The sequence below is a fragment of the Cajanus cajan genome, chromosome 9 (assembly GCF_000230855.2).
Source record: "Cajanus cajan strain Asha chromosome 9, NIPB_CcT2T_4, whole genome shotgun sequence".
In the NCBI taxonomy this organism is placed as follows: Eukaryota; Viridiplantae; Streptophyta; class Magnoliopsida; order Fabales; family Fabaceae; genus Cajanus; species Cajanus cajan.
The window spans coordinates 14,651,475-14,675,418 of record NC_138525.1 but is presented as its reverse complement, the minus strand read 5'-3'; the positions used below and the strand labels follow the sequence as shown (position 1 = coordinate 14,675,418).

General features: G+C 27.0%; 1 protein-coding gene across 1 annotated transcript; it reads right to left on the bottom strand.

Moving 5' to 3' along the window:
• Positions 1-797: 797 nt before the first annotated feature.
• LOC109814306 (heat stress transcription factor B-4) lies at positions 798-2,523 on the bottom strand. Its single transcript, XM_020378702.3, has 2 exons — positions 2,150-2,523; positions 798-1,801 (listed from the first exon to the last, which is right to left on the bottom strand). Exons 1-2 carry the CDS (start codon positions 2,396-2,398, stop codon positions 1,010-1,012), a joined length of 1,041 nt encoding a protein of 346 aa, XP_020234291.1. The 5' UTR covers positions 2,399-2,523; the 3' UTR covers positions 798-1,009.
• Between the last annotated feature and the right edge of the window lie 21,421 nt (positions 2,524-23,944).

Sequence of the window (23,944 nt, the reverse complement as noted above, 5' to 3'; positions counted from 1 at the left end):
TAATAGTTTAATCATAGTTAAACAATAGTTAAATAAATATTAATAAAATTATAATTAAATAATGAAGAATGTAATACCATAACTTTGCAATATTAGAGATAAAACATAAGTTTTATAATTTTTGAACATTTAAAATAAATATAAATATTAAACTCAAATATATTACAACAATTTAATCTAATTAACTTTTAACTATATAGATCAATATTATTATAAATTTTTATATATAAAACATGAAATTCTATTTTGTGTGAGTGTATTTTTAAGAGTTTTTATTTGACAAGAGAAGTTTGAGATATTTTTTTAACTTTTCATCTAATTTAATTTTTATTTATTATAATTATTTATAAATTAAATTTTAATATTTTAAATAAATTATCAATAAAAAGATATTATACAATAATTAAATTTATTATAAATCTAAAATATAATTTAAATATTTAAAAGTATCTATTTATACACATTTTAAATATAATTTATATATCTATATATATATATATATAATGTATTATAAATTTTAGATACATATAATAAATATTTACCTTGTACATTATATATGTTAAAATATTAATTAATAATACATTTACATTTTGAATAGTAAAAACTTTGACAAATATTTTAGGTTCATTTTATTTTTATTAAAAAATTAAAATAATATTGTTTTAAAATAAATTTCATTGACATGTTGTAAATCGGTTTTTAACCACTTTTTATCAATCTTACTTGATTTATTGGTTCTTTGACCGTTCTTTTGCTAGTCTAATTTTTTTTATTCCAGAGCTCGCACACTGTACACATGATAAATGGGCACTAAGTTATATGTACACAGGAAGAATGACCAATACACGGACGCACACATGTACCCATCAGCATCATTTGCCTTCTTCGAAGCTAAAAAATAAAAGTGATTAAAGAAAAGAAAATATTTACACATAGTAGAAATAAATTGAAAGAACATAGCAATTAAGGTTCTACAGTTAAGAATTTTCCGAGGACTAAGTAGTAGTAACTAGCAAGTGGTGGAAGAAGGGGGCATGAGGTTCAAGCCCAAGTCATCATTTTCCACGACCAAACGCGCCTTATTATTCGTTTCCGATGCGGCGAAATAGTTGGATCCGTACTCGGGGTGCACCCTTTTCTTGGACTGAAGAGACACCCCGAAAAGCTTCGTCTTGCACCTGTTACTGCTATGCTCTTCTTCCACAATGGTTATGGAGCTGTTAGTGGGAGAGTTCGCACCACGCGCTTGCTTAGTGTTAGTGTTAGTGTTGGTGTTGGTGTTAGTGTTATTCGTGTAACACCCCACAAACTGCTTCACTGGCCTCTCCACGTTACGAGAGGCTTGTGGCAGTGGAAAAGAAGGGAAAGTGCTGCTTGGAGTCACTGGCTTCACATGGTTCTGAACGAAGTAGATTATGTCGTTGTAAAGCTTCTTCATGTGTGCCAGTTCCGACAGGAGCATGTTGTTGCTTCTCCTAAGTCTTTCGTTGTCTTCGGCAAGCGCAGTGACAGTGTGGTAGTTGTTGATGCTGAAGTTGTTGTTTCCATTTGTGATTCCTCCTCTTTGGGGTGAGTCGCACCAATTGGGTACTACATCTTCGGAATCGTGCGGTGGGGAAACGCTGTTGTGGAAGGGGAAGAAAGGTGGCACAAACTGGTGCTGGTGGTTCACACCTTGCATTTGTTGTTGCTGCTGCTGAGGGGTTTTCCTTCTGTGGATCTCGCACAATAAGTGCTTCTCTCCTTTCTTGAAGAACTCGTTCGCGAACTCCCACCTATCTGGCACAATCTTTCTGAAACCCTATTTTCAAAAACAAAAGTGCAACCTAGTTAGTTAATTATCCTCTAAAAAATTTAACAACTTCAAGCTGAGATTCATGTGGGTGTGAAAAATCATAAAACCAGCTGAAAGATGTGCTTACAATATTTGTTCCCACCACAGCTTCTTTACTACCCCTTTAAGTGGAAACATTTTAATATTAATCTTTAATGCTAAAAACATTTTACAAACAACCCCGTTGTTTAGTGTCTAATCATTACAATTTTTTTTAATATAGAAATTAGTTATTAGAAAAATTAATGAATAATGAATGAAAAGAAATTGTTTAGAGAAGATGGGGTGAGAAAAGTTATGAGGGTGAATACATACATAGGTGTTGAGTTGGCGAACGAAGCTGGAGAAATTGTTGTGTTTGAAGTAGTTAGGGAGAAGGTCTCTGGCGAACTCAGGAGGGCGCCAAACGACGAAGGTGGTGTCGTCTTCGCCCCACGAGACTATGTGGTCGGTGGAGGGGTCGTCGACGAGTTGGTATGTTTTGGTGAGGAAAGGTGCAGGGACTGACTTGTGTGTGTCCAAAGAGAGCAAAATGCTTTCACAGTTGTCTAGAAGAAGTGCCATTGTTAGAGAAGAGAGAATGAGGAAATGAGGATCAGGGAGAAAGAGACCGTGTGAGTGAGCATGGGAGTGGTGCTAGATAAAGGAAGGGAGAGAGAAATTAATACTGTTACTGTCTAATGTGGTATGCCTCTGTCTTTTTCTTTAGCTTTTGTGTTTTTATTTATAAAAAAAAAAAAAAAAAAAAAAAAAAATAGTTTGGAGAGTGGAAGGAAATGGTTGTTTTTTAATTGTTATAGTATAAAATAAATATGTGTGTGTTTGTTTGTTTAGGTTAGGGTGCTTGGTTTTGTGGTGAGAGAATAAGTGTCTGTCTCTCTGTCTAGGACTGTGAAATAAGGGCTTTTCAAGACAAACCCGTGACTCTCTCTTTCGTGTGTTTGTGATGCAGAGAAAGAAAGTAAGGGTTCTGATTTCTGACATTCATCCCGCGCGCACCCAATTAAAATCCACCACTGTCATTCACTATTGCACCCTTCCTTCTTTTCTCACTTTTCTTCCCTAATTAATGTTTTTACCATCTAACTCTAACGCACGTGAAATTATTGTCCCCAAACTAAATACTACTGCTTCCGGTTCTCGATACTTGATACAAGACTCAAATAAATATTTTATTAAAATTCAAAATAATTTTTTTTAACATCTATAAATATTTTCTAACTTTATATTTATTTTCAAAATTATCTCTAAATTAATAAAACAGTTAATATATATTTAAAATATTTACATTTTAATAAATTAAATAAAATTTTACCTGTTGAACTCAAATTATGTATTTAATAAAAATATTGTTTTAACAAGTTAATACCCATAATAAGTTTTTATATTGAAGATCGAACAAATTTAAAAAGTTGGGTGTTGAGAAGAAGTACTTTCACCGTACCTATTAAAGTAAATTTTAATTAAATCTATTTTATTTAATTTAAAATATATCTATAACAATAAATGAAAATACTGTTTAAAATATATGTAATAAAAGATAATTTAATAAATAAGTTTATATTTTATATAAAAATAAAAATTATATATATTCAACTATCTTCTTTAATCAATATTTTTTTTCTTTTTATATATAGGTTCAAATAATAAATAAAAAAATACAAGTAAGTGAGAGATATCAAAAGTGAGTAAAAGATTATGTTTGCTTTTACTGTATTATGATATTATAATTAATCAGACAAACAATTCATCAGTTAGAGTATGTGCTTTTCTTATGCAATAAATTCTAACATAATTAATAGATAAGCTGATTTTTTTTTTTAATGAGGCATGTTTTCAATTATGAAAATATTGGTTAATTATCACAAGACTTTGTCTTGATTATATATATATAACAGTGAAACATATTTTTAAAATAATTTTCTGATAATTTCGGTATAATAAATATAGTTTCCTTTTTGATGATAAGGTGGGTGGTATTCAATAATGATGTAATCAACAAAGATCTCTCCAATTCCAAAGCAAAGGACTATATACCTCGGTAACAGGGGCAATTCAGTGAAAGTTTTATCGTGTGTGTAGAATGTTGATAGTGGTACATTTTTGTTCTCTTAAAAAATAATTTAAATTAACGGAATCTTAGGAAAGAACACAAGTCATAATAATGGAAAAAAAGAAGGGTTTCCCTTCACGTTAAACGAGTGTCCTCTAATTTTCGTTTTGTAGCTTTCCTTTTGTTGTTAATAATGTCACCAACCGAACAGTCTCTAATTTCGAATCCCTATCATTTTTCAATTGCTCATAGTATAAGATACTAATAGTAAATGATAGTACATCAAACTAGGTGATGAGAATTAAAGTCACTTTACCGGTATATGGCTAGTACAAGTAGTGATTAGTGACCCATCTCTTAAACAAGTAGTTAGAGATTGGAATCCTGAATCTTACTATAAAGAAGAGAAGAAAAAGTGATTAAGAGATCACGACTCACTTAAGTATCTTTAGATTCAAGAAAGGAGATTAATGTGGGTAAAATTAAAGGATGAAAGATGCTCCTTATAGCCATAAGTAAAGAAAAAAAATTCCTTAATTCCCTTTTTATTTTGTCACCTTTTTGTTTTTAAATATTTCACAAATTTTATCAACTAAATTTTAAATTTTAACATTTTATTATTAAATTTTCAAATTTTGTACACTTTGCAATCATTTTAGTTAACCACATAATAAGGTTAGTTGACTACTAACATGACATATTGATTACTGATGTGATATATTGACCGTAAACTTTACATCTTAAATGTTAATGTGACATAATTGACATGGAGTTATATGAATCAAAGATATAACATACAAATGATGATATAATATAATGTATCATATTTGTAATTAATAAGTCACATCAATAATTAACATAACACATTAATAATTAATTAATAATGTTAGATGTTAACTAACATGATAATAAAATGTTCAAATTTTAAATATTACTGACAAAATATTTATTGTAATTTGAATATTTAATAGTGAAATTTGTAAAAGTGTGATTAAAAAAAATATATTGCTTTGATTTAAATATTAACATCTTTATTATTGGAGATTCTCTATGAATTACTAATATGACCAAATTAGTATCGATTATCTCCACTCTATAAGTTAATTTTATATGATTAAATTAAGTTTATTAAAACTTATCAAATGATTATTATTAGGTTTATTGTGTATAAATATCTAATGCTATAAGTTTTAAGTACAAAATATGTAACCTTCAAAATAAAAAAAAATGTTAGGCGCCAATTCGCTTTTTTGACAACTATCATATATTATCTTGTATTTTTTTTAACAACTATCATAGCTTCTCTTCTATTCTCTCTTCCTCCCCATGTTTTCTTTCTTTCTTGATAAACTCGACCATGAACACACACTTCAAATTTCAACATCATGTGCAGTGTGGTAAGAGTCGTGTGTATATAGCCGCTATAGCTACCAGCTAGTGGCTTTTACTTGTAACACTAGATAGCTAGGTAGCTCTGTATAGCTGCTTCTGTTCTTACTTTTACGTTGAGATTCCAGCTTTGGCTCTTCCACAACTAGGCCACATTCTGCTGACGTGTCCAGGTGACTGAATTATTGACCCCAAAAGTTCGCAGCAAATTTTTCACAGCTTTTCCACCACCCTTTGTGTATCCCTGGGAAAGCAATATTATATATTCTCTTTACTTGTATTCCACCCTTCACGGCCCAAAGCATGCATGACGATGACCTGCTCGCGTATCAAACTTTGTAGGTAAATGCTAACTAACCAAACTACAATCATATGTATAAAAAACAAGAAATTGTTATTAAATAGTTTAAAACTATACTAAGTCTACAATTAAGAAAAATTAATGTCACTTTATTGCATGTCACATAAAACAATTAGAAACTATACAGGTTAGAATCACTTGATAATTTTAGGTATAGTTTTTTTTTTTTAAATTGTGTTTTTATCTATAAAATATTGCAATAATGTGATTTTGGTTTATAATATTGATTTTAACTTTTCAAATATGATAATTATACAATTTTAAATTTTTAAGGATTATTGCAAGTATACAAATTTTGAGTTATTTAAGTTACATATTATAAATTTCATTCCAATATTAGATAATATATACTTGTTATGACTAAAATTAATAATATAACCTAAATAGATCAGAAATTATATAATTATAATACTTGAGTAATTAAAATTACACAAACATGATCTTTAAGAAATTAAAATTATTCAATTAAAATTTGAAAGATCGAAATTGTATAATTATAATATTTGAGCGACTAAAATTATTTCATTACATCTCTCAAAAAAAATTATTTCATTACAATTTGAAAGACGAAAATCATATAATTATTATGTTAAGAGATTAAAAATATAATTAGTTTTTTTAATCGAAAGAGATACAACTTATTTTGATGATTTTTTACTTATCCGGATTAAGAGATAAATCCAATTTTCTATAATACATAAATGCAATATGCCAAAAGTTGTTGTATTAAATAATAACGATATGTGCAAGATTTCCTAGTATATACTTTGTTTTGTACAATATTTTATATAAATGGAAGACAAGGGGAAAGATATAGTTAAATAATACTAGGAAACTTATATAATTGAGAGCCGCAATTTTAATTCCAGTATTGTTAAATTACGAATTAACAAAATTATAGGAAATATCATACGAATATTAACACTTTATTTCAGTCTACTTTTTTTATATGAAAAAGAAGATGAGATAACCCAAATAAATAATCCTTAATAGTTAAATGAGTATAAGTAATCGATTAATTTGAATTGACTCAAACTTTTAGTATGTTTGGATTAGACACGATCCAACTCAATCAAAATTTAACATGTATAAATTGAGTAACGTGTATTTATTTTTTAATTTGTGACTCTGACCTAGTCATATATATATATATATATTTATTTTTTAACTTGTGACTCTGACCTAGTCATATATATATATATATATATATATATATATATAATAACAATAATACTAATAAGTTTAAGATTTCAATATCACTTATTTAGGATAATATACTCTTTATCACTCTTATTCAATATATAATAATTTTTGCATTTTTTGAGATTGGTAGCATTGTGACAATACGATATATTTATTTTATATTAATATATTATTGTTTGAGTTGATAACAATATAACAAATTAATAAATTTATTTTGGAATTTAGCTTGTATTATTATTTATTTTATGCGTTGATAACATTACATTTGTAATAATTAACAAGATATCAAATGATTTACATCTATTATAAAATATTTAAATTTTACAAAATAAATAAATAAATTTAATTATATTAACCTGATTGATCTAACCAAATCCAACTCATTTTTGATCGGATTGATTTTGGTTAGATTTGAAAAAAATCATAAACCTCGACAAATCCAATTTGTTAAATTTTGATTGGATCGAATAACAAATTCATCAAAATTCAGTCTAATCTAACCCAACCCGCTTATACTCCTAATAATCTCACCATTCATGCTAATATAAAAAGAAATTATATTATTTATATAATAATTTTATAATATTATTTTTATATCTTTTCCTTTCTCTATCATATTACTAATTGTATTTCACATTAATTTCTCTATTTTCTTATCATCAATTTTTATTTTTTTGTATAAAAATATACAAATTCAATTTTTATACAAATATATGTACTTTTTTTTTACTTTAATTTCCTTATATATGATTGAGTTGACAATTTTTTTTTTATGGATTTGAATATTTCCATTCACTACAGTTGTATTATTTCTTTTTTTAATTTGGTGGGCACAGGTATCATAATTTGAAAGAAAAGACAAAGGTTAAAAAAGAAGAGAAAAACTGAAAAGTTGCTTGAAAACCATATATAGTGGGCAATAAGTGGCCAGTGGAGATCTAGCTAAATAATAAAAAAGAAACGCGTATTCATTTATATTATTACGTGAAAGTGAAATAGTAGGGACGCAGAAGGAGGTTGAGGGCCAATGCAAAACAATAGGAAAATGATGAGTAATTATTTCAGATAGACAACACATCTGATTATTTTGATAATGTCTATGATTCTCATTATTCGAAAAACAAAGTTAAACTATCCAGTTTCCCCACTCATTATAAACAGCTAAAAATATATAATCTAAAAGTTTTCTCAATGTGTAACAAAGAATATAAATTTTTTTCTAATGTAGTGCACACGCTAAGAAGTCATAAAAACCTAGTTTTAATTTCTATCCCATGCATAGGCAGATCCAAAACTTAAAAGGACATATATTACTACATTATAATAAGGTTAAGTGAAATTGTTATATATATATATATATATATATATATATATATATATATATATATATATATATATATATATATATATATATATATATATATATCATGATCTAACTAAAACAATTGCTTAGCCAGTTGGTTCTGTTTCTAATCAATGATAATGGATAATGGAAAAATCTTTTTAGAGGTCATTGGAACAGCAACCACCAACAGGCTTTGTTTCTTATCAATGATAATATGCATCCTTTTCATCTCATAGCCTTTCTGTACAAGCTGGACAACACTCAAAATTTTGAGAAAACAAATTAAGGAATATGTAGTATATCATTGATAAATTTTGGAGTACCTCTCTTGGTCTGTACATCAATTACACTTAAACACGTGAAAAAAAAAATACCCTTATGTGTCTTTCATGCATGTTTTCTAAAAAATGAGCTATTAATCTTCACTTTTAATGGGCAATTTATTAGCATGTAATATGAGTGAGTAGAGGGTTGCTCTGAGTGGTCTACATCCTTGTTCTGACCAAAAGCTTCTAATATTTTTTTTCTATTGGTCTTGTCTTGCTTAAGGGATAAAGATGGCTTGCTTTGAACAAGGTTTGATAATTTCAATTTCTAGTTTGGATCTTTTTGACTAACCTCTACTTTCTTCTTGTTTTTTCTGTGTCTTAAATACTAAAATCATCAAAATACCTAATACTTAAAATAATTCTATTAAAATAAATAAAAACCATTTTTTAATATTTATTTTTGACAAGAATAAGACTAAAAAAACATAGGAAAAGTTCAATAATTATCTAAATTAATAAAAAAATATACTTATTTTACAATTATCAATGATGCTATAACACAACCTATTTATGAAAGAGACTAGAATTGTATATTCACAATACTTAAAAGAGACTAAAATTATTCAATTTTTGATTGCATAATTATAATATTTAAGTTTATAATTGTTCAACTATACTAAAATCTCACAACTATAATATTTGAGAGTCCATAGACACACACATATATATAGGAGAGTTATAATAATATCAGTATAATTTTTACTAACTATTACATCGCTTAATAACTTTATATTAAATGTGAATTTTGTAAATTTAACCGTTATATTGAAAATTTATATTACTTCATATGTTTATATCAAATTTTATTAAAATTGAACAAGAACTTGAAAGTAATCAAAATATTTATATTTCAGTATATTTTGAAATGTATATATTACATCAAATTTATTTTATAAAAATAAACTATCAAATCATCTTAAATTAATATAAAATATTGTATATATGATCTAAGAGTAAAGAATTTTCAATCTAACAGTTAGATTTACAAAAATCACATTTAATATAAAATTATTAAATGATGTAATATTTAGTAAAAATTATATCGGTGTTGTTATAACATTCCTCATATATATATATATATATATATATATATATATATATATATATATATAACTTTGAATTAAAATATAATTTATTTCAAATTTAACTTTTAATTACATATAAATATGAATATCATTTCTTACTTATTCGCTTCAATTTTATTTCCTTCTATTACTTCACGTAGTGAGAAAACATAAAAATCTCATATACAACTTTGATCCAAAATGTTCTTGTGTAAGTGTATGAAAACAAAAGATGAAATATTATGATAATAGAGAAAATTAAATGCGGCAGGTGCCATAGGATGCAACACCGAAGACAGTAGTTTCAAGTCCCGATAGAAAATGGAAAATGGGTGGCTTGTAGGATACATGTTTGAAGAAGAAGAAAGAAAAAGATAAGAATATATGTGATTGTGGTATGTTCTAAACAATGATGCTATATGCCCTTGGTTTTGTTTCCTTTTGCAGCTTCTTCTGCATCCCAACCTGCACCCTTTCCTTTCGCTAGCTGTATATATCTTATGTACTGCTACTGCCTTGTTTCAGCGCCTGACATGCTCACAGTCACACACTCTCGTGATTCGTATTTTGTCTTCTTCCCCTCACAACACCATACTCATCTTAGGTACATGTTTCACTCGATTGCTCCTGTTTTACTCACTTCTTTTTTCCTTTTTTTAAATTCATTCGGATTCACCAAAGTAATTGAGATGTGTACTTTAATATTATGTGATGGAGGATGTTGCAAGAATCTTTAATACTATTATTTGGTTTACATAAATAAATTCAAATAATGATAAAGTAATCTTTTTGTTTGTTTGTATAATGCTAATTTTTTTAATAAACAAAAAATATCACATAAATTTTTGGTGTAAGTTATAATAACAATAAAAAAATTTAAATTTAATATTGTATGGATATTATATTATTTTTTTATTATTAGACTGACTTTAACAATTTATACATATTTTTAATTGTAATTTCATGTCTAACATGAAAAAATAAAGTCTAGAATTTAATTAAAGCATAAAATATGAAATCATTTGTACTAACATGCACAAATTAATTTGAAATATATGATTGTTTTCAAAATAAATAAATAACATTTGACAAATATTAAAAAAGTTCAATGGAATCTGATGTTTAAAACTAGCGGGTAAATTGAAGAACTACACGGACAGAGAAAGTTTGGCTGGTGTCATCATGTTTTGACAGTGAATAATAATATGTGTATCCACATTCCAACTTTTACACAATTATGGCCAATTGATTGCCTTTACCAATCCAGAATTAGACCTAATTATGTTACTATGAATGGAATGATACAAACCTAACATTAGGTAAGTCCATCTATAAGGGGGGTACATCTATAAGGCGTGAAGTGACACCTAGTTTTTCTTTCATGAGTAAATAGGAAGAGAAGGTGGACTCTTTATCCATATGAGAATATTTATACTATTAATAAAAAAGTTAATATATTTTTTTAGGGTGCATATACTTTTTAAAATCTTACAAAAAAAAAATCAAAAACTTACTAAAAAAATATTCTTTTTAAAATTGTTTTAAAGTACTTTTTTTATGCAAATTTTTTATTAAGTTTAATTACATTTTTTCTCTACTTTATCATAAATTTATTTTTCAAACATTAAACACCCTTTACATAATTATTTAAAATTATTATACTTTCTAACTGTTAATTATTCACGTATAATTAAAATAAATTAATTTATTATTTATATTAATTTTTTTATATATAAATATGTTTATTGATGTACATATTCTATTGACTATTTTTTCCTTAAATTCTCAAATATCAATGGTACTAAATTAATATAATACAAATTGTAAAAAATAAAGAAATTAAAAATTAAAAATTAACATAAATAATTAAATTATATTTATAAAAACATTATTAAAAATATGTTATTCAACTTTATAATTTTTTTAAATATATAATTTTATTAAAAATATTTTAAATTAAATTTTAAAAATAAAAAAATTAATTAAATGGGTTGAACCAATTTTTTTATTTATCAATTTTACGGTTTCAACCAACTTTTAATTCAATTTTACCAATTTTTAATGAATTCGTTTAAAAAGGTTTTGAAAACTAACCAAACCAATTGACGAGTAGTTCTCGGTTGAAACATTACAACTGATCCGTTTAGTCCGATTTTCAAAACCATGCTAAATACTCTCTCCCATATTTTTTTCATTTAGTTTATATTCTTTTTTCTTTACTTTTTTGTAATTTTTTTTTAATTGTGTTTTTGATCCTTCAAGTATTGTAATTGTGAAATTTTGATCCCAAGGTTTTAATTGAGTAATTTTAGTCTTTAAAAGATTGTAATTGTGTAATTTTAGTCCCTTGATTTTTAATTGAACAATTTTAATCCATCAAATATCATAATTACGCGATTTTAGTCTTTACCATTAAAATTTTAATATATATATATATATATATATATATATATATAATGTTTTAAAATTATACAATTGCTTACTTATTTAAGTTAATGTATATTGTAATTTTTGTTAATGTATTAAATGATATATATTTATCATTATTAAATAAATAAAATTTATATATTATTAATATTTTAATATTACTAATAAATTAATATCAATAATATGTTTAGTATATGTATAGATAAACTAATAATTTGATAAATATAACTTAATTAGTATATATTAATATACTTTTACAAAAATATAAATATATTAGATAAGATATGTATATTTCTAATTAATATACTTATATTTTTGTAAAAGTATATCAATGTATAATAAGTTATATTTATCAAATTATTAGTCTATCTATAAATATATTAATAATATTATTATTAATTTATCAGTAATATTATAAAAATAATAATATATAAATTTTATTTATTTAATAATAATAAATATATATCATTTGATACATTAACAAGAATTATAATATACGCTAACTTGAATAGACAAATAATTGTATAGTTTTAAAATATTGTATATATATATATATATATATATTAAAATTATTAAATTTTTAATGAGAGACACTAAAATCACACAATTATAATATTTTAAGGGCTAAAATTGTTCAATTAAAAATTGAATGACCAAAATCGCACAATTGCAATTCTTTAAGAACTAAAATTACCCAGTTAAAACTTGAAATCAACATTGCACAATTACAGTACTTGAGGGATAAAAACGCAATTAAGCATAATTTTTTTTTCAAATATCTCACATTCGTTGAATAACTACTCAAAATCATTGTCACCATCTAATTGTTAATGATTCACATATTTAAGAGGGTTGCTAGTGTAACGACCTGCCATGGCCGTCACACTACGAACAACCTTACACACTACTGAAATATATATATTAAAAGAGTATAATAAAATATTTTTACAACACAAGTTGCTAATCAAGCAACCAATAACAACCAATTATATACAACAAAATATGCTACCATAAGTTAGCCTACAAAAAAATCTATCTCCAGGCACCTCCTGTGGCCTCTAGCAGCTATCTCCAGTCTATCCCTACCCTGCTCCCATACGACGTATGATCATCGCAGTCCAAACCACATGGAAACATGCAGGGGTAAGCTAGAGATAATATACAACTCATAATAATTTAATCTGCAACATAACAACTATAAAATCATCTTCGCATTCGACACATGAGACAAACAACATATATACTATACATCTTAACATCATTTCAACTTACAACATAACAACACTATCATCATCCTCAACAAGGTCAACATACAACACAATCACAGCTTAACAACACAACAACGAATATACAACTCATATCAACAATAAATCAACTCATCAACAACTTATGCGTCGTCACGCATTTCGACTCGGAGATCTCCTACAACATGGTAAGTAGTCTAAGTGGCTAGGTCCTACCGAACCGACAACACAGCAAATTGGATATCAATTCACAACACGATAATGGTTTCTCAGACCTTGCCACTTAAACAAGGAAGTATAGTACTCGGTTAGGAACTAAGTTCCCGACTTCGTACTTTACTCAAATTGGTCACTTGTAATCGGTATAGGTCGACCTGACCCCTATACCGTGGTCGCTTTATAATCGGTATAGCTCGACCTTGCCCTTATACCGTGGTCGCTTTATAATCGGTATAGCTCGACCTTACCCCTATACCGTGGTCGCTTTATAATCGGTATAGCTCGACCCTGCCCCTATACCGTGGTCGCTTTGTACACGTGTACCTCGACCTTGCCCACACACGGGATCAACTAAATCCTAGAGGAGAACAACACAACGACCACTCCAAGGGACAACTTCCCAAGAAGGGTTTTTCAACAAATTGGGCTCTCAGAACACCACAACTATCTCAATCCACACAATGGGATGAGCAACTTCGAAAACATCTCCCCTAGTCCTAGTGATCAACAACTTATCATAATAGCTTAATCAACTTACAACTCAACAACACAGTTTTACAGCAATAAGCAACTTAATAACTTTACAACAATAAGCAAATATAGTCATCAATCTCAACTTTAACAACTTTAAACAACATAGCAACTTTTCAACTCATCATCTTAATCAACTTTCAACTTAAACAACATGGTATATCAGCACAACAACTCATCAACGCTACTTAACAACACATTTTAACAACACAACAACTCATTTTAACTTTAAACAACACAATATTAGCTCAACTCATAATTTACAACTCAATCATCATAAGGTAATCTCTTTTCAACACATAACACAACATACAACTTTATAGTAACATACAACTCTCCTCTAACAACTTAACAATATTATTATCATGCACTTCACAACATATACATGTCCACACATAACATATAAAAACTTTATCAACTTAATTTCAACTAGCTTCAACAATATCATAGATCAACACACAACTTGTAAACAACTTCACAACTTAACTACAACATGAATCTCCAACAACCTCATTAATAAATATTTAATCATATATTAGCAACACACAATATTTTCATCACATAATACAACCCATACTAATCAACCTAAGTACCCAAATGAGTTCCTAACTCACATACAACCCACAACTTTACAATCTAGCTTCCCTTACCTGAAGATTGGCTCTAAATAGCCAAGAAGCGGAATTCCCTTTTCGAAGCTCAACCCGAAACTTCAATCCACCCAAAGCAAACTTCCTAGTTCAGAGTCCTTCTCTCTAAAACTTCTCTCTAAAAACCTTCATTTCTCTTCAACCACCCAACTCTATTTATAGACATTCAGGAGTGGCCAGAACGGCCTGTTCTGAATTCGGAATGGCCCGTTCTGCATCCCTTCATCATGTGTAAAAAATCACATGCAGAGCGGCCCATTTTGAAACCAGAACGACCCGTTCTGGGATTCATCTAGAACGGTCGTTCTCCATCCAGAACAGCTCGTACTCCCCTCCAAAACGCCCCGTACTCCATCCAGAATGGCCCGTTCTCAACTACATTTTATAGGTCAATTCAGTAGTTTGGGAACGGCCCGTTCCAGTTTGGGAACGACCCGTTCTAGGCTACTGAATCACCCATACTGGGCTTTTGGGCCTTCTAAACAACTGGCTACGTTACAGCTAGCTTCATATTAAAAAATAAACACATGTTTGAACGCTTGCATTGTCGCAACATTTAAAATCTAAAGCACACCCATAAAAAATCATCAAAAGGAAAGGTTATGTCAAGATCTCAAAACAAGTAGTTGTATACATAGAAGAAGTGATACTTACTAGTTTCTCGAGCCAAAAACAGTTGAAATTTGACCCACTATTATTCTAACACTACTAAAGAATAATAAGAAATGGCACCTCAATACCCTTGAACTTTATGAACTTCTTAGTAGTCCATCAAAGCTTTATCAAATGCCCTGTTGGTATATCAAGAGTAAATGCTAGCAATTTCTTCATGTACCCATTCATAACCAAGAATGGCCATAGGTAGATACCTTCAATTCCTTACACTATAAGAAAAATGTAAATTATGGATGAATAATTTTTTATTTTTTATTTTTGACGGAAAAAAAATTTGTAGGAAAAGTTATATTACCGACAAAATATTTTTGATTGATTTATATTTGTCAAAAAATGTAAGAATTTTCAACAAAAATTTTTGATAAATGCTTAACTCAAAATTTTTCGACGGAATGTTACTAACGGATAATGATTTTTCAAAAATTTGATCTGTAAAAAATATTTAATATTCTATCAGAAATTGCATCCATCGAAAATGTTTAATATTCTGTTAGGTAACAATAAAAATGATTAAAATTGACAATCATATATTAAAAAAGATCAATAAAAATTTAAATATCTATATCTATATATATATATATTAATAAATTGTTGCATAAAAAAGACTAGTAAATTATATATATATATATATATATATATATATATATATATATATATAAAGAGAGAAGGAATCAAATGACTCACAAAGTAATTCTTGGTAAAGTTACTCCGTTCAACAACTTATGATGTATGTTAAATTTCATTGATCCAACTATTAAATTAAAAAGTTATTAAATTTGATATGAAAATATTATGATATAATTAGATAAGATTTTAAATTAGTATTTTATTAATGGTTGATAATTAGAAAATAAAACAAGGAGAAATACATTTTTTGAATTTTACGTCGTATATTTAGTATAAATAAATATATTAAGTTGATTAATAATTTATTTAAAATGTTAAAATTTAATTTATAAATATATAATAAATAAATATTTATAATTTTATAAATTATATTATCATTATAAATTATAAAAATAATATTTTCAAATATATAAATTATTATTTAAACTTTTAAATTTATAAGAAATAATTTAAATTGTATAATAATATTCATTTTAAATAGAAATAAGTAGATTGTTAAATTATAAAAGTAAGTATATATACAAATAAATATTAATTTAATATAATATAATTATTATTATTAGTTAATATAATTAAATATAATATGATTATTATATATTATTATATTTTTATAACAGTCTGAACACACCAGAATGAGAAAGATCTCGAGATAATACAAGTATAAGATTGTATAGTTGAGGATAAACTAAAAATAATTAATTTGTACTACCTATATTAACAAGATGCATCTACTTTTCGATAGCTTATCTTATTAGAACTCTACAGTTAAACGTGCTTGAATTGGAATAATTTAGGGATGGGTGACCTTCTAGGAAGTTTCTCAAAAAGTGTAGGACAGAACATGCTGATGAAATGTCATAGAATGGAGTCCTTGAGAGGTCAAATATGAGGGGTGTTACATTAATAAATTTATTAAAATTAAATAGAAATTTTTTGACAGATTTTTTTTTCGATGCCCCTTTTTTTGACGGATTTGCATCCGTCGAAAATTTGTGAAAAATTCTCTTTTTTTGACGGATATTCTTTTTTACTAACGAATTATGTCCGTCGAAAATTTAAATTTTTCTTATAGTGTTGTCACCTGTTTTGTTTTGCGAGGATGACCATTCGAAACGATAACCGATGTTTTGCCAGTTTCATGCATGTCCCCCCTTGTCAACCCTTTGCACTACCTTATCACCCAAGAACGTTTGAAGTTGAAGTAGAGTCATTGATAAGATTGTGAACGACAACAAATCTGTTTCAGTTTGAGATGAAGAACTACTCAACCCCTCGGACGAGGAATTGACCTCAACTACATCTTCTCGAAAATCTTCCTTGATAATTGACATTCAGAACCATAACTAACTTACCTTATAGAATTTATCTCGGAACAACTATTTAGAGCAAGTTTAGAAGACATAAAAGTGACTTTTCATAGCCCCCTATTGATAACTATCATGGAATGAAACCCTAATCAACATAACCCTCCCCAACCATTAGATCAATTAGATTAGATGACGCTAATGAGGCGCACCCCTTCCACTTCCAATTACGATGTTTCAAAATGAAGAGTCATTTCCATTACACTTATCAATGACAATATCACCAAACATTTCTTGTTACCCTTTTTTTTTGCTTTGCTTCTCAAGGCTAGGGGAGTTGTATACTAAAAAGGAACCAAATGACATGTTTTAGCTTCCTTTTCAACCATTTTAGCTACACCCTCTACATCATCCATTTCAATTGTTGAGTCGGCCGACGGTGGCACTAAAGATGACATTACACTATCATCTTAACCTTGGTCACTTTAGTGATCGAGACTGTCAAAATAATCCATGATGAATTGACCCTCATGTGCGTACCTTATTTAGAATGGCCTCAGTGGTCTCAACTATACCAAACAAGCCAAGACAACTTATACTATCAGACCTTAAAGCACTCCATTGATTATAACTAATAAAAAGAGTAAATGAAATTTACAAGTTAATCTATCATCAATAGTTGTATTACCTAATTGGTAATCTAGGAACAAAGGTCAGTAAACCCAAGTCTATTATAATAATATAAATAGTTATACAAATTGAGATAAATAACTATTTATTTATTATTTACTTAGATATTTGAGTCGAATTTGACTTGAGTGTCGAAGTACCTTTTGTAAACTCTTCACCCCTCAAAATCATTGATCAACAAGAAGTTTAGAGATTTTGATGTAAAAAATTTATTGATGTTATCCCAAACATGTACATATTGAAAAAAGAAATTTTATTAAAAAAAGTTAGTTAACTTTTTTATATAAAAAAAAAGTTTTTAATAAGGTGGATAAATATAATTAAAAAAAATACATAGGAGGAGGAAATAGAAAGAAGGAACCCCGCATATAATGGAAATCTATATATAGAAAACAAAGTCTGATTTCCCTCACAAGTTGTCAGCAAACTTGGTCAGATCCAACCAAGGCCAGCACAATAGATGTCAGTGGTCGCTCACTACCAAAATATACCCAACAAACAAGACACGGACACACACTCTCTCTCTATCTATCTCTTAACCCAAACCATGAAGAAGAGCCAAGAAGATTCTATTCTAATCTCTAAAACGCAGAGAAAGTGAACCAGCCCCACCTCCTATCACATGACCACCGCCGAGAATTTCAAGGAGAGACAACAAAACACACCTTATATATACTATTAAAATCAGACTCAAAATAACAAAACATTATTCATCACTTTTTTAGAAATTTTAGTTCACAGCTTCATATTTTAGTCAGCTCCCATTCTACTAAAAAGTTATTGCATAGTCTACGGATCACTACATAGTTATGATACAGATCAGCTTTTATATAATCGGTGCATGAATGTTCTAATTTATGAGAAAAACTTAATATAAAGATTAAGGTTGGAATATTTTTGAATCACAATTCCATATTTAAGTTGGGCATAAACTTTAATATCTAAATAAAGAAAATAAATGTTAAATTATTTGTAATAGTATAGTTTAAATATATTTTTAATACCTTCATATATTTTTTATCTCTTAAATTTTAAATTTATATTTTTAATATCTATAATTTCAAAAAAAATATTATTTTGATCTTTCAAATTTAAAATAGAATTTTTTAAATATAAAATTTTAATCTCTTTTAATTTTTCATTATCAATTAGATAATAATAATTTAAATAACATTTTTTAAAATTACAAAAATTAAAAGATAAATTTTAAATTTGAGAGAATAAAATAATAATTTTTGATATTTAGAAGACTTGGAAGACCTAAAAAATATATACTTCAAATTTGAATGACTAAAAACACAATTAATTTTATCAATTTTTATAATATAAGCTTACTTTCAAGAGTATTAATTACTCATTTCTTTTAATACACTTAATTTATTGTGAAAGTTGACAACACATTCATTCAATTTTTTTTATAGATATATTTTGAATGTTTAATAGTATAAATGATACTCATCAATTAAAAAGTTATTTTTTAATTTAAGAATAATGTCTTTAAATGTATTCATCATATATTTATAAACTAAAATGTAAATTACACTATTAATTAAATTTTATGTTAATTTAATTATTTTTATTAGTATTGAAGTGTTAATTAAGTATTAATTTCTTATAATAAAGAAATATGATAAAAGAATGTGTTGCTACCTATTCTGCATGAAAAAAAATTTGTTGTTTGACGAAAATTGTTATCCATCTTTAGAAAAATGTGATTATTTAATCTATATGAACGAAATTAAGTGGTAAAAAAAGTCGTTAGAAGCAAGCAAACACACAGAACTTTTCTTTCTTTCTTTATCCTTCTATAGCGATGGCATTCAAAATTCCTGTTCCATACGACGACAAAGCTACCAAGGTTCTTTCTTCAATCTCTTTTAGCACTCTTTTTTGTCTCTTTTGCTGACCCTTGTTTGCTTTTTATAAAAACAAGCCCTTTATATCTATAAAATAATTTAATTTGCATAAAAATGCATGCATGTTTAGGTTAGAAAATTAAAACATAAAGCAGAGAAAGACAGAACCAAACTTTGTCGTTGACGCGAGCTAGGTTAATAGGTATACATACATACACACGAGGTTGGATCAAAAAAATTCTATTCAAAGTTCCTTTGAAAGGTTCTGTTTCCATACACTATTACTTAATTGAAGGGTCACGAGGGGCTGTCAAATACGAATCTCACAAGAAAATTGCACTCTGATAATAACATAATATGGACAATATGAACATTTTTGTCTTTCTAGTCACTTTTTATGTGCATACACACATTGCCTCAGCCTGGACTCTTGTCGTCCCCTAATCACATTTTAATGTACTCGTTAATCGAGATTCGCATATAAATAATAATATAAATTGTTTTCCAGTAATGTATAGAGGTTTAATAATTTTTTTATAAGTATTATTAATCAATATTGAGGTTGAAATACTTCCTATTTCTCTATTTTTTTTAAAGATATTTAAAAAATTATTAATATCTATTAAATTAATTAGTATTATACTTAATTTTTAAATCTTAAGATCTTAAATTCAAGTGTTAAATTTATAAAAATAATTAATTTTTAATATTATTTAAAAATTTAAGAATAAAATAGACTAAAAATTATGTAGACGAAAACAGAAAATCACTTTATTTATATATATATATATATATATATATATACACTTTATTTTATAAATAAATACAATTTTTCTTTTAAAAATGTATTTTTTTTCAAATAAATTTAACGCTAACACTTTATTCTGCTTTTGACCGATCAATGATTTGTCTTATTCATATAAATTTAATTTGGATTTGTCTTCTTAGTCTTAACGGTTTTATATATTTCTCCAAAAAAATACTTAAAAAGATAAAAAAAATAATGAAATAAGTTCTTTTATAAGGAAGAGTTCAAACGATATCGGTGAAATTTTTACTAAATATTACAGCTTAGTAATTTTATATTAAATATGAATTTTATAAATCCATCCATTAGATTAAAAGTTCTTTACTCTTAGATCATATATATAAAATTTTATATTAATTAAAGATGATTTGATACTTTATTCTTATAAAATAAAATTGACGTTGTATATACATTTTAAAATATAATAAAATATGAATGTTTTAATTACCTTCAAATTGTTATTCAATTTTAACAAAATTTGATATAAACATATAAAATGGTATGAACTTTCAATCTAACAGTTGGATTTATAAAATTCACATTTAATATAAAATTATTGAACGTGTAATACTTAGTAAAAGTTACACTGGTATCGTTTGAACCTTTCTTACTTTTATAAATTAAAATTAATTTATGAAGTTAATTTTAAAAAAAATTTCTATATTAACTTATTCAAAAACTTTTTTTAATTATATATAATATAATGTTAATTTATAGAAAAAATATTTTTATTACTTATTTATTTATCTATAAATATTTATTAAAAAAATATTTAAACAAATCCTTAAATTAAGCATCAAAAAATTAAATTGAAATAAATGAATAGTTAAAAGGTCTGATTGAGTCATAAATAAGCTTCAATTCATTGAAGATAATATATTTAGAAGAGTTTAAATCAATTAAAATTTATATGAGTGATCATGAGTATAATATTATCAAATAAAATATGTTGAGTTTGCATTCTATAAAAATTATTGAAGATGTCCCACTAATTTGAGCCAAATGCAAATTTTAAAAGTTACATCAAATTTTATACTTTTAATAACCTTTTTTATAATATAAATTTAACTAGGCCACCCGTTGAATTATATAATATTATACTCAAGATTATGTATATCAAATTTCACAATTCTAAAATTATGTGATATTATATCAGTCAGGATCTGTTGACATTAGGTATAAATCTAAAAACTTACACAAAATTTTATACCTATAATAATTTTTTGTATACTGTAAAATTAATCGATCCAACTGTTGAATTATGTGATATTATATTCAAGATTATGTATATCAAATTTTATATGATTTGTTCTTTTCTAGATATGTTATCCAAAAATGAATATTTGCACATTTTAAATATCATATTATACGTTAAAATAAAGCAAAATGATTAACTAATAAATAATTTTGGAATCATGTAAAATTTAATATACATGATCTTGAGTATAATATCACATAATTTAACAATTTGATCAGTAAAATTTATATTGTATAAAAAGTTATTGAAGATATTTATACTTGGTGTAAGTTTTTAGACTTACATTTGGTTCCCTACCTCAGCCACATCAGGCATAGGTTGAGTGATGTCGGGTGTGGGCAAGGCAAAAAACTCCCTACCTCAATGAAGTTGAGCACGAGGTAAGTTGTATTAGGCGCATGTTGTGTTATGATTTTTTACATGTTTCCTTATGAATGACTTGGAAACATGAATAGAATATGAGAGTCTATTGAATGTTGTATGATGTATGATGTTGATGAGCATTGGTAATGCTACAATTGTATAATTTAAATTGGTGATGAACATCGGTATGTTATGTATGATAGATATGCTAGAATTGCATGGTTGAAATGTTGAATAGGCATTAGTATATTATACTTGATTGAGATATTGAGCATTAATATGCTATTCTTGAATCAGTTGATAGGCATTGGTATGCTATACTTGGGGTGATTTGATCTTTATATGCATTGACCTGGGATAATGTATATAGACGATGTATGTTGAGGTGTTAATACTAAAAATATTATGGACATTAAAACATGTTGATTGACTTAGGACTAGAGGAGAGATGTTATTTTTTAAAGTTGAAGATCCCATGTAGGGAATCTTGTTATGGCGCTCTGGGAGGCCAGTTATTGAAAACCTTCCTTAAGTAGGTGTGAAACTCTTAGAATGGATTTTTTTGAGTCTTCTCTAGGTCCTTAGTCAATGTGGAGTAAAATATGAAGTTAAGGACTATAACCCTTAACTGATTATTAGAAAGGTTGCATGGTTCCTTGAGGATAGTTAATGGACTAATTCCATATGTGACTTAATAATGCATGTCAAGGTCATGGTACACATATACCTAACTATACTAGTCTTGATGGTGGAATCAGACTTTCCTAGTGTAAGTAGCGACATTTGAGAAATCAGAGGAAGGATTGATATCCCATTTTAGTTATCAATCTAGTGGGAATATTGGGCGTGAAAACGATTAAGTTGATTCGATAGGGTCAAATCACTAAGAATGCTCAAGTGTGTTAAAAGGCCTCCATGAATGAATGCATGACGATGCATTAGTGGTGGTATATGCATATGATGCGGTGTGAGTTAATTGTTGTTCATATGCATAATGTGAATACCTTATTGTATTATATGAAATTGGTGATTGTTTGAATTGCTTGGATGTTTAGCTTTCAAACATGTTGGTGTGTTTGTTGATTGTTATATGAAGTGAGCCATGAACTGTTGATTTGATGGTTTGCATATTGGTGAGTAGTATGAATGTTTCATTCCTATAATTGTATTCTTTTGAAATCTAACTTATCCTTATATGTTTCCTAGTGGTTAGACTATGATGATCATGAATTTTCATGGAGTAAGGCAAGATTAGCTAGAGTCCAACAGGAGTTGTGAGGCCATGATGATGGTGTATAGCTTCTAGCTACTTTTGGAGGTCTTGTATAAATGTTACTTGACTAACAACTTAGAATTTATACTATTTTATTGGATAACGATACATATACTATATATACTTTAGAGTTTTTTTTTAATTACATTTATATTTATATATACATGTTATAGTGTGCATATTCGTGTATCACGAGTATACAATCTTAAGTGATTAGTTATCTGTCTACTACTAATGGTAAATGATCCGTTTGTGTGATGATCATGACGAATCGTTACAAAAATCATTAGAATTAACTTTAGGATAAGTCAAGTTAATAGCTAAGAGATGTGTCATGCATACCCTCTAATTGCAAGTAATATTTCGGGAATTGATTAAAAGAAATTCCTAATTGAGGGCTAAAGTTTGTAACCATCCCAGTTAAGTTAGTATCAAAGTAAA